The 12,042-nt window shown below is 46.5% G+C and overlaps 1 protein-coding gene across 6 annotated transcripts in view; it reads right to left on the bottom strand.

Annotated features, from left to right (window-relative positions):
• The window catches only part of ddx11 (DEAD/H (Asp-Glu-Ala-Asp/His) box helicase 11), a 155,283-nt gene that overhangs the window by 83,556 nt on the left and 59,685 nt on the right, over positions 1-12,042 (bottom strand). For all 6 annotated transcript variants that reach the window (XR_005458340.1, XM_038780636.1, XM_038780633.1 and 3 more), the window contains exons 14-15: positions 11,159-11,226; positions 7,753-7,791 (exon numbers count right to left, since the gene is read on the bottom strand). Coding sequence is in view for 5 of the 6 variants with exons in the window: in XM_038780636.1 (XP_038636564.1) it covers positions 7,753-7,791; positions 11,159-11,226 (107 nt within the window). In the remaining variant the exon portion in view is untranslated. The remainder of the gene's footprint in view (positions 1-7,752; positions 7,792-11,158; positions 11,227-12,042) is intronic.

Below are 12,042 nucleotides of genomic sequence, written 5' to 3'. Positions count from 1 at the left end.
TAATGGTTAGCATTAGTCCTGAACAAGTAGCTGTCACGATGTCCAACCCAGGACTGGGGGTTTCATTGGGTAGTAAAATATCACCTAGTCTATCATGTTCAAGTGATGTGGAGATGCCGGTATTGAAATGGGGTGGGCACAGTAAGTCCAGGTAAAACGCTAAGTTAAAGTCCAACAGGTTTGTTTTGAAACACTAGCTTTCGGAGCGCAGCTCCTTCATTAGGTGAGTGAAGAGGTGGGTCCACAATCACATATTGACAAAGTCAATGATGCAATACGATACTTTGAATGCGAGTCTTTGCAGGTAATTAAGTCCTTATAGGTCCAGACGGAGGTGTGAATTGTCTAGCCAGTACAGTTGGTAGGATTTCGCAAGCCCAGGCCAGATGGTGAGGGGGGTGAATGTAATGCAACGTGAATCCAAGGTCTCGGTTGAGGGCGTACTCATGTGTGCGGAAGTTGGCTGTAAGTTTCTGCTCGGCGATTCTGCGTTTCACCCGCCCTGAAGGCCATCTTGGCGAACGCTTACCCGAAGAACAGAGGCTGAATGCCTTGACTGCTGAAGTGTTCCCCGACTGGAAGGGAACATTCCTGCCTGGCATTCAAGTGAGTATTCCATAATTGAACTGGAGCGAAGGAAACTGGTGTTTATGGGAATTATTTGTATAATCAATATACTAATCTGCTTTGAGTCTGTTAATCATCGAAAGGCAGCACGGTAGCATAGTGGTTAGCACTATGGCTTCACAGCGCCAGGGTCCCAGGTTCGATTCCCCGCTGGGTCACTGTCTGTGCGGAGTTCTCCCCATGTCTGCATGGGTTTCCTCCGGGTGCTCCAGTTTCCTCTCACAAGTCCCGAAAGACATGCTATTAGGTAATTTGAACATTCTGAATTTTCCCTCTGTGTACCCGAACAGGGGCCAGGATGTGGCGACTAGGGGCTTTTTACAGTAATTTCATTTCAGTGTTAATGTAAGCCTACTTATGACAATGAAGATTATTATTATATTATCTGGTGCGACTGCTGTTGATTTAGCTCATAGTTTCTAGTATTGGAATGTGATTTATGAATGTGTGTCAATATACAAAGTTGTCACCCAGCAGAATGTTAGGGAGACACGTGCTCCTTAACGCTGGCTTATATGGTCTGTCTCATCACTGTGTGCATCAATGAAAGATTCAGTATACACTCCTGTTTTCTTAAAAAGTATTAAAATAATATTTACAGGTAATAGCTTTGAATATCATATATGTTAATTGAGATGTGAAAAAGGAATTGTTCAACCAAAGTTTGTGAAACACTGAACTAGTGATCAGGCTCACATGGGCTTTAACACTACTAGTGATCAGGCTCACATGGACTTTAACGCTGTAGTAGTGATCAGGCTTAAACAGGTTTTAACACCATACAGGCTGACCTGGGTTTTCAATGTACTTGTATTTCGGCTCACATGGGCTTCAACACTGTGCTAGTGATCAGATTCACATGGGCTTTAACACTGCACTAGTGATCAGGTTCACATGGGCTTTAACACTGTGCTAGCGATCAGGCTCACATGGGCTTTAACACTGTACTAGTGATCAGGCTCACATGGGCTTTAACACTGCTAGTGATCAGGCTAAATGGGCTTTAACACTGCTAGTGATCAGGCTAAATGGGCTTTAACACTGTGCTAGTGATCAGGCTAAATGGGCTTAAACATTGTGCTAGCAATCAGGCTAAATGGGCTTTAAAACTGTGCTAGTGATCAGGCTCACATGGGCTTTAACACTGTACTCGTCATCAGGCTCACATGGGCTTTAACACTGTGCTAGTGATCAGGCTCACATGGGCTTTAACACTGTGCTAGTGATCAGGCTCACATGGGCTTTGTTATAACCTGCCCGGATCGTAATGTCTGGGGACAAATGGTTACCCCATGCTTCTTGGGGAATACGAGCTCCCCCAATGGGTGTGGCATCACGGGTAGTTGCAGCTGTATAAATGAAACTGCTCAGTTTGGTACCGGCTAGAGAAGGAAGCGAGTAGTGAGCTACTGCAACTGTGTACATGTTGTTGTTTGACTCTACTAACCCGTGCTGGATTCTTCGTGGCCCTCACAAAACTGCCGAACAGCTGGCTACGCTGTTAAAGCCACCTCCTTAGACTTTTCAGAGGGGATAAGCCTGTTCCGTCCATTGCTATCGGATGAATCCAGGACTGAGTTTTGCTGCTCGCAGTCTACAGATATTTTTTTGAGCACAAACCAGGGATCTAAATTGCAAAGGCCAATGCACTGAGCAAGTTGTCTTTGTCAACCGGTCCTTTGTCAACCCCCATGACAGGTGAAGTGGTCATGACACTGAATTGTCGGGACTCATTACCTGTCACGGCATCACGGGTCCGTGAGTGGACCCAGACAGATCCGGTCCTATAAAAAGGTTCAACATGTAGTCTTATGGGCAACACAGTTGCACAGTGATTAGCACTGTTGCTTCACAGCACCAGGGACCCGGGTTCGATTTCCGGCTTGGGTCACAGTCTGTATGGAGCCTTCACGTTCTTCCCGTGTCTGCGTGGGTTTCCTCCGGGTGCTCCGGTTTCCTCCCGCAGTCCAAAGATGTGGTTGGGTAGATTAGCCATGATAAATTGCCCTCGAGTGTCCAAAAAAGGTTGGGTGGGGTTACTGAGTCACGGGGATAGGGTGGAGGCCTGGGCATAAGTGGGTGCTCTTTCTAACGGCTGGTGCAGACTCGATGGGCTGAATGGCATCGTTCTGCACTGTAAATTCTATGAAATTTATGACATCTAGATGGTGGGCAGCATAGACTGCTCCCGGCTGAATTGCGGGCATTTCCCTCCAAGCTTCAGACTTTATCGTGGAAAATGATATTCTCTTGTGTGGGCTGCATGTGGTCGTCCCAGATAAAGGACAGGAGCTGATATTAAAGTACCTCCACAATGGTCACCAAGGCATGACCAAAATGGAAATGTTGGCGCGGAGCTATGTCTAATGGCTGGGCCTCGATGGCGACATCAAGAAGATGGCCCAACGCTGCTCCGTTTGCCAAGAGCATCAGAAGCTTCCGCCAGGTCACCGACAATGGCATTCCTTTCACAAGTGAGGAGTTTGCGGGCTTCATGAAAATCAACGGTATACGGCATATCCACATCACTCCGTACCACCTGGCTTCCAATGGGTTGGCGGGGCGCGTAGTGCAGATGTTCAAACGGGCTTCAAGAAACAGTCTTTCGGCTCCATGGACACTAGACTGACTCAGTTTTGATTTTGTTATCGGACACTCAAAATAGGGTGTATGGTGTAGTTTCTACGGAACTACTAATGGACCAAAGACTTTGTACCCGCCTCAGCATGGTTTTTCTGGACATTGACGGGGAAGTACTCCGAAATCAGGTACGGCAAGGGTATGGCCCTTCTCAACATTGGCCAGTCCGGCAGCTTGCGCCGAAACATGGTGCAGGATTCTCCGTTGGCTGATGCCAAAATCACAAATCACGATTGGGCGGAGAATAGGTTCTGAAGCTAAAATCGGCGCGGCCGCCAATTTGACGGCAAATTGCATTTCTCCATCACCTCAAAAGCGCCATCAATGCGGTCCGGAACGCACGTTCAGTAAACACCATTTGAATGTAATTAGCAGACCCGACCTGGCATTCTCCGGGGCCTCTGATGGGTCGCGTTCCCGACAGCGTAGTTTACTTGTCCTTTTAAAAATCATGAAACCGCCGTCATGGCTGCTAAGGGAGAGAGAGAGAGAGGGTACGAAAAGTGTCCAACATCGTCCTAGTTTTCTGACAGGTGTGCTGCTGGCCGGGGGGAATAGCAAGGGGTAGCCAGGAGGTGGAGTCACGGTGACGGGCATGAAGCACGATTGCCACAACCGGCAAGTCAGCCATGTAGTTGTGCACACCATGTCTGTCCACTGTGAACTTGGGGCCACAAGTCGTATTGGTGTCCCGCCAGAGCCCTCCCCTAGGTGCCCTCTGGCCGCAGCAGACCCGCTGTATGGACCAACAACAAGTGCCATCTTGTTGGCTGGGATGGTATGTGTGGGGATTGTAATGTGTATATGCGGCTGCAGCTTGTCAGCCTCCAAAGTCAATCATGTACTCGGAGAATCCTGCTCCATTTTTCATTGGAATTGATTGTGTTCCACGTGGCGCCTGTGCTAGCTCCTCCAGTTGCCAGGTTCGGTGCGAGTTTTGGTGTTGTGAAAGTCCACAAATCCTGTTTCGGCGTCAACATTTAGTCTCCGAAATGGAGAATCCCGCACATGGTGTTTGTTTGCAATTTTGCCGGTGGCGCTAAGTGAGCTTTGTCGGCATTATCCTCCGACGAAAAAGGCCAATCAATTGCCAGTGGCAAGCCTAGGGTATTGTTCAACACAAGCATTTGATCCAAAAGACCACCTCTTCCGCAGACTTCCCCATCCCCGGAAATCGCTTCTCCAGCTGCAGCAGCTACTGGATTCGGATACAGTGGATGCTTATCCTGGAGGTCTCCTTCTGATACCACACTCACGGTCTGCTCAGGTTGCTACACATGGATATGGGGATGCTGAGATGACAGAGGTTGTTGACTCCGACTCGGAGATGGATACGCAGGATTCCCCCGATGGGGAGCCCCAGATTCCACGGCCCATGGACTTGTTAGCCGTTACAGCATTCATCACGGTAAAGCCGCTAGCCACTCGACCCAGCGCCTCGCGTGCAGGATGCCCAGCCTGCTGTAAAACAAGTCAGACACTCCTTCACCAGGGTCTTCGGCGATTCCTCGGACTTTGGGGTGGGGGAGGGGGTGGTTCTTATGACCTGCCCGGATACTATTGGCTGGGGGCAATTGGTTACCCCACGCTTCTTGGGGAATATGAGCTTCCCCAATGAGGGATGCAGGGCAACCACGAATAATTGCAGCCGTATAAATAGAGCCGGACAGTTTGGTACCGGCTAGAGAAGGAAGCAGTGTTGAAATACTGGTGCTGTGTACATATTGTTGTAAATAAAGTTACTTTCTGTTTGACTCTACAAACACCTGCTGGATTCTTTGTGGCCCTCACAAAAGGCTTTAACACAATACTAGTGATCAGGCTCACATGGGCTTTAACACAATACTAGCGATCTGGCTCACATGGGCTTTAACAATGTACTAGTGATCAGGTTCACATGGGCTTTAACACTGTACTAGTGATCAGGCTCACGTGGGCTTTAACACTGTACTAGTGATCAGGCTCACATATGGGCTTTAACAATGTACTAGTGATCAGGCTCACATGGGCTTTAACAATGTACTAGTGATCAGGTTCACATGGGCTTTAACACTGTACTAGTGATCAGGCTCACGTGGGCTTTAACACTGTACTAGTGATCAGGCTCACATGGGCTTTAACACTGCACTAGCGATCCGGCTCACATGGGCTTTAACACTGTGCTGGTGATCAGGTTCACACGGGCTTTAACACTGCACTAGCGATCCGGCTCACATGGGCTTTAACAATGTACTAGTGATCAGGTTCACATGGGCTTTAACACTGCACTAGTGATCAGGTTCACATGGGCTTTAACACTGCACTAGTGATCAGGTTCACATGGGCTTTAACACTGCACTAGTGATCAGGTTCACATGGGCTTTAACACTGCACTAGTGATCAGGCTCACATGGGCTTTAACACTGCTGGTGATCCAGCTCACATGGGCTTTAACACAATACTAGTGATCCGGCTCACATGGGCTTTAACAATGCACTAGTGATCAGGTTCACATGGGCTTTAACACTACTAGTGATCAGGCTCACATGGGCTTTAACACTGTACTAGTAGGGCAGCATGGTGGCGCAGTGGGTTAGCCCTGTTGCCTCACGGCTCCGAGGTCCGAGGTTCAGTCCCGGCTCTGGGTCACTGTCCGTGTGGAGTTTGCACATTCTCCCCATGTTTGTGTGGGTTTCTCCACCACAACCCAAAGATGTGCAGGCTAGGTAGATTGAACATGCTAAATTGCCCCTTTATTGTAAAAAAAAAATGAATTGGGTACACTAAACTTAAAATAAAACACTGTACTAGTGATCAGGCTCACAAGGGGTTTAACACTGTGCTAGTGATCAGGCTCTTATAGGCTTTAACGCTGCACTAGTTCGGTGTTAAGGTCACTGAAGCTGGAATTTGTTTATATTTCAATTTGTGCATTGCCTGAATTTTCATTCTGCATTTTCAAGCCCTTGAGGGAAGATTTTGTTTTCAAAAGATATCATATCCTTTGGGTGCAGAAGGAAAGATGTTTGTCTGGTAATAGTCAATTGTGCTCTAAATGGTGCCCGGGGCTGAGATCTCAGCAATATCTGCAGATCATTCCCCAACTCGTGGGAAAGTAAGGTTATTTATTGTGATACATTATTATTTGACAGGAGATTATAAATCAATAAAAAAAACTTTTTCAGAATTACGTATCCACGTTTTCAGTTTTTTTTCATACTGGCTCATGTTTAAATAAATCGCAACTCATCACTTAGATATAGATATAGAGAAATACAGCACAGAACAGGCCCTTCGGCCCACGATGTTGCGCCGAACTTTTGTCCTAGGTTAATCATAGAATTTTGGACAATTTTTCATGGCCAATCCACCCAACCTGCACATCTTTGGACTGTGGGAGGAAACCGGAGTACCCGGAGGAAACCCACTTGTATGTCAAATTCTGGCTTTTTGGTTGGCATTGCTGAATACAGCGTAAACCTCCCTTTACCCAATCCCCATCAGACATTCCCAGGGAGCTACACTGCTTGACAGAATAAACTTCCTTCTATTACAGCTGAAACACCATACTTCATGCTTAACCTCAACATGTTTTTCCACAGCACTAATGTAATATTTGCCCCCATGTTCATAGCACCCGTACTAGACATTTGCGGCCCGTGAGTCACCACATTTTGCCAGTCGAGGAGCATCACTATACTGTAGTTCTAGCCAGCAGCACTGGATGATGCTGCTCAAACCCGTCAAACATCCAGCCATCGAGACGAGCTGATCTAGCTCAAGGCACAAGTGAAATACTCTAAGGCAGTGTGAGAGGGCTAGAACACAAGACTAGAGAGGTACTTCTGAGGCTGTATAAGGCTCTGGTCAGACCCCATTTGGAGTATTGTGAGCAGTTTTGGGCCCCATATCTAAGGAAGGATGTGCTGGCCTTGGAAAGGGCCCAGAGGAGGTTCACAAGAATGATCCATGGAATTAAGAACTTGTCGTATGAGGAACGGTTGAGGACTCTGGGTCTATACTCGTTGGGGTTTAGAAGGAAACTTACAGGATACTGCGAGGCCTGGATAGAGTGGACATGGAGAGGATGTTTCCACTTGTAGGAGAAACTAGAACCAGAGGTCACAATCTCAGCCTAAAGGGATGATCCTTTAAAACAGAGATGAGGAGGAATTTCTTCAGCCAGAGGGTGGTGAATCTGTGGAACTCTTTACCGCAGAAGGCTGTGGAGGCCAAATCACTGAGTGCCTTTAAGACAGAGATAGATAGGTTCTTGATCAATAAGGGGATCATTGATCATGGAGTGAAGGCAGGAGAATGGAGATGAGAAAATATCAGCCATGATTGAATGGCCGAGCAGAAGTGATGGGCCGAGTGGCCTAATTCTGCTCCTATGTCTTATGGTCTTATGGTGTGCCATGCTGCTCAGACCATGACAGAATGAGAGAGATGTTAAAAAAATATATGCCAAATTCTAATACCGTGGCAATCAATAGACACACTTACCTTTTGACTGAGCATACTCTTCACATAGTAATGCTGCACCTGGTTAACAAAAAGAGAGAGCAAATTGAATATACACGCAGCCACTTGGCATTCCCAGCATGGCAGTGCTGCAGAAGCAAGAGGTGGGTAACTATCCGCAAGTGGTGCTGTGATCTCAACCCCAGGCACCATTTAGAAAACAATCACTGTCACCGGCAAACTAGCCCTTCCTTCCTCACCCAAAGGGGCTGACATCTTAGAATAATAAAACCTTACAGCACAGGAGGCGACCATTAGGCCCATTGTGACGATGCTGGCTCTTTGAAAAAGCTTTCCAATTAGTCCAATTCCTGTATCCTTTCCCCTTAGCCATTCAATTTTCTCCCCTTCGAGTCTGTGTCTTTCAAAAGTCATGAATGAATTTGTTTCTACTACCCTGTAAATCTGTAGGCTTTGGAATAAGAGTTATCATTTCCATGAGAGCTTAGGTCGTAACAATTGTGACTCCTTTGGTACAAATATGTAGACAGATGATAGAACAATGTCGGAGCAATAGGGTGGTTGTGATGGGAGATTTTAACTTCCCCAACATTGAATGGGACTCATGTAGTGTTGGAAGCGTAGATGGAGCAGAGTTTGTAAGGAGCATCCAGGAGTTTTTTAGAGCAGTATGTAAATAGTCCAACTCGGGAAGGGTCCATACTGGACCTGGTATTGGGGAATGATCCCGGCCAGGTGGTTGACGTTTCAGTCGGCGATTACTTTGGGAATAGCGATCACAATTCCATAAGTTTTAGAATACCCATGAAAAAAGACAAAGGAAGAGTGCTAAATTGGGGAAAGGCCAACTATAACAAAATTCGGCAGGAGCTCGGGAATGTGGATTGGGAGCAGCTGTTTAAGGGTAAATCCACATTTGAAAAGTGGGAGGCTTTTAAGGAAAGGTTGATTAGAGTGCAGGACAGACATGTTCCTGTGAAAATGAGGAATAGAAATGGCAAGATTAGGGAACTATGGATGATGGGTGGAATTGTGAGATTAGCTAAAATGAAAAAGGAAGCATACATAAGATCGAGGCGACTTAAAACTGATGAAGCTTTGGAGGAATATCGGGAAAGTCGGACAAATCTCAAACGCGCAATAAAGAGGGCTAAAAGGGGTCATGAAATATCTTTGGCTAACAGGGTTAAGAAAAATCCCAAAGCCTTTTATTCGTTTATAAGGAGCAAGAGGGTAACTAGAGAAAGGATGGGCCCACTCAAAGACAAAAGAGGGAATTTATGCGTGGAGTCAGAGGAAATGAGTGGGCTTCTTAATGACTACTTTGCATCGGTATTCACCAAGGAGAGGGACATGATGGATGAGGGTGAGGGATGGATGTTTAAATACTCTAGCTCATGTCGGCATAAGGAAGGGAGAGGTTTTGGGTATTCTAAAAGGCATTAAGGCGGACAAGTCCCCAGAACCGGATGAAATCAACCATGATTGAATGGTGGAGTAGACTCGATGGGCCGAATGGCCTTACTTCCGCTCCTTTGTCTTATGGATCTATCCCAGGTTACTGATAGAAGCAAGGGACGAAATAGCTGGGGCCTTAACAGATATCTTTGCAGCATCCTTGAGAACGGGTGAGGTCCCGGAGGACTGGGGAATTGCTAATGTTGTGCCTTTGTTTAAGAAGGGTAGCAGGGATAATCCAGGGAATTATAGACCTGTGAGCTTGACGTCAGTGGTAGGCAAACTGTTGGAGAAGATACTGAGGGATAGGATCTATTCACATTTGGAAGAAAATAGACTTATCAGTGATAGGCAGCATGGTTTTGTGCAGGGAAGGTCATGTCTTACAAACCTAATGAGGGAAGGGCTGTAGATGTCATATACATGGACTTCAGTAAAGCATTTGATAAAGTTTCCCATGGCAGGTTGATGGAAAAAGTGAAGTTGTATGGGGTTCAGGGTGTACTAGCTAGATGGATAAAGAACTGTCTGGGCAACAGGAGACAGAGAGTAGTGGTGGAAGGGAGTGTCTCCAAATGGAGAAAGGTGACTAGTGGTGTTCCACAGGGATCCGTGCTCGGACCACTGTTGTTTGTGATATACATAAATGATCTGGACGAAGGTATAGGTGGTCCGATTAGCAAGTTTGCAGATGATACTAAGATTGGTGGAGTTGCAGATAGCGAGGTGGACTGTCAGAGAATACAGCAAAGTATAGATAGATTGGAGAGTTGGGCAGAGAAATGGCAGATGGAGTTCAATCCAGGCAAATGCGAGGTGATGCATTTTGGAAGATCTAACTCAAGAGCAGAGTATATGGTCAATGGAAGAGTCCTGGGGAAAACTGATGTACAGAGAGATCTGGGAGTTCAGGTCCATTGTACCGAAGGTGGCAACGCAGGTCGATAGAGTGGTCCAGAAGGTATACAGCATGCTTGCCTTCATCGGACGGGGTATTGAATACAAGAGTCGGCAGGTCATGTTACAGTTGTATCGGACTTTGGTTAGGCCACATTTGGAATACTGTGTGCAGTTCTGGTCGCCACATTACCAGAAGGATGTGGATGCTTGAGAAAGGGTGCAGAGGAGGTTCACCAGGATGTTGCCTGGTATGGAGGCTGCTAGCTATGAAGAAAGGTTGAGTAGATTAGGATTGTTTTCATTGGAAAGACGGAGGTTGAGGGCAGACCTGATTGAGGTCTACAAAATTATGAGAGGTATGGACAGGGTGGATAGCAACAAGCTTTTTCCAAGAGTAGTGGTGTCAATTACAAGGGGTCACGATTTCAAGGTGAGAGGGGAAAAGTTTAAGGGAGATGTGCGTGGAATGTTTTTTACGCAGAGGGTGGTGGGTGCCTGGAATGCTTTGCCAGCGGAGGTGGTAGAGGCGGGTACGATAGCATTATTTAAGATGCATCTGGACAGATATATGAACGGGTGGGGAACAGAGAGAAGTAGACCGTGGAAAATAAGCAACAGGTTTAGATAAAGGATCTGGATCGGCACAGGCTGGGAGGGCCGAAAGGCCTGTTCCTGTGCTGTAATTTTCTTTGTTCCTTTAGGGTTGGAGTTCTGTGGGAAAGAAACCCCAGCTTTGTGTTAGCGGGAGATGAGATCCATTTACAAATGTTCAAGTTGATGGATAACATGAGCCGAGCTGGTCCATCCAGCCCATCCCATGCACAGGCAGCATCAGAGAGCTTTATTGCCACCTTCTCACCAGGATTTCAAATGGCACTTCTGGAGTGGTCAAAGAGACCGACTGGCGCTGAAATCCACAGAGTGCGGCAGGATCAGAGCCAGTCAGACCTGCCCAGTCTCAGCAAGATCAGTACTTGGGATACAAGGAGCATTAGGAGCAGTAAATGTGGGTGGGGGGCAGCGCAGTACCTAAACGGACCTCCACACTGCATGTACATAAACAACTTACTTTGAAGAGGTTGATGTTGTCAAACTGTGCACGGAAGAGGAAATCATTGATGGACTGTAACTCCGTTCCTTCGGGAAGTGGAGAGAAAAGCAGAATGCGATTTGAAGTTCAGAATTATTTTTGAAACAAAAATCAGAGTAATAATATAGATTACTCAAAGCATAGAGAAGAATTAGCACTGCTAAGGGTCAGCTGTGTACCCCAATAAAGGGAAGCACCATTCTGATAATAAAACTAATCTGTCCCTCAACTTCATTCTTCCATGTCCCTTGACACCTTTACTTAAAAAAAAATCTATCAAGCTGAGTCCTGAAAGTTTCAACTGCCCCCCAGCATCCACAATATTCACAAGAAAGTTTAGAGTTTCACTATCTTCTGTACGGGCAAAGTGCTTCTTCATTTCTCGCCTAATCTTAGAATAATATCCCCCTGTTCTGGATTCCTCTAACAGAAAATAGTTTCTCTCTGTCAAGCCTACTGAATCCTCTAATCATTTTGAACACCTCAATTAGAGCATCCCCCAAACTTCTAAGCTGAAGGGAACACATGTCAAGTTTATGCCTCTTGTCCCCATAATTTTTGTTTTGGTGAATGTGCACGTCCCTCATTTCTGAGGCTAGATAAACTTCCTGAGGTGCCGTGTTCAGGTCTGGACATAGTTTCCCCAGATGGAACCTGAACCTGATGTAAAGAACCCAGGAGGGGTTGTGCCTCAAACATGGGGCCACTTACCCACACAGCAGCATCATGGGCCAGACAGCGTTCCTCACTCCCTTCAATCAGACAATGGATTATGTTACTCCTCCAACACACCTAGAGCACACCCAGCTGTATTGAATAAGCCTGCGTCAGAGTATCCTCCACTCACAACTACACCAGAGACC

The sequence above is a fragment of the Scyliorhinus canicula genome, chromosome 20 (assembly GCF_902713615.1).
Source record: "Scyliorhinus canicula chromosome 20, sScyCan1.1, whole genome shotgun sequence".
In the NCBI taxonomy this organism is placed as follows: domain Eukaryota; kingdom Metazoa; phylum Chordata; class Chondrichthyes; order Carcharhiniformes; family Scyliorhinidae; genus Scyliorhinus; species Scyliorhinus canicula.
The sequence above is the reverse complement of the archived record's forward strand: the minus strand, read 5'-3'. Positions and strand labels throughout refer to the sequence as shown.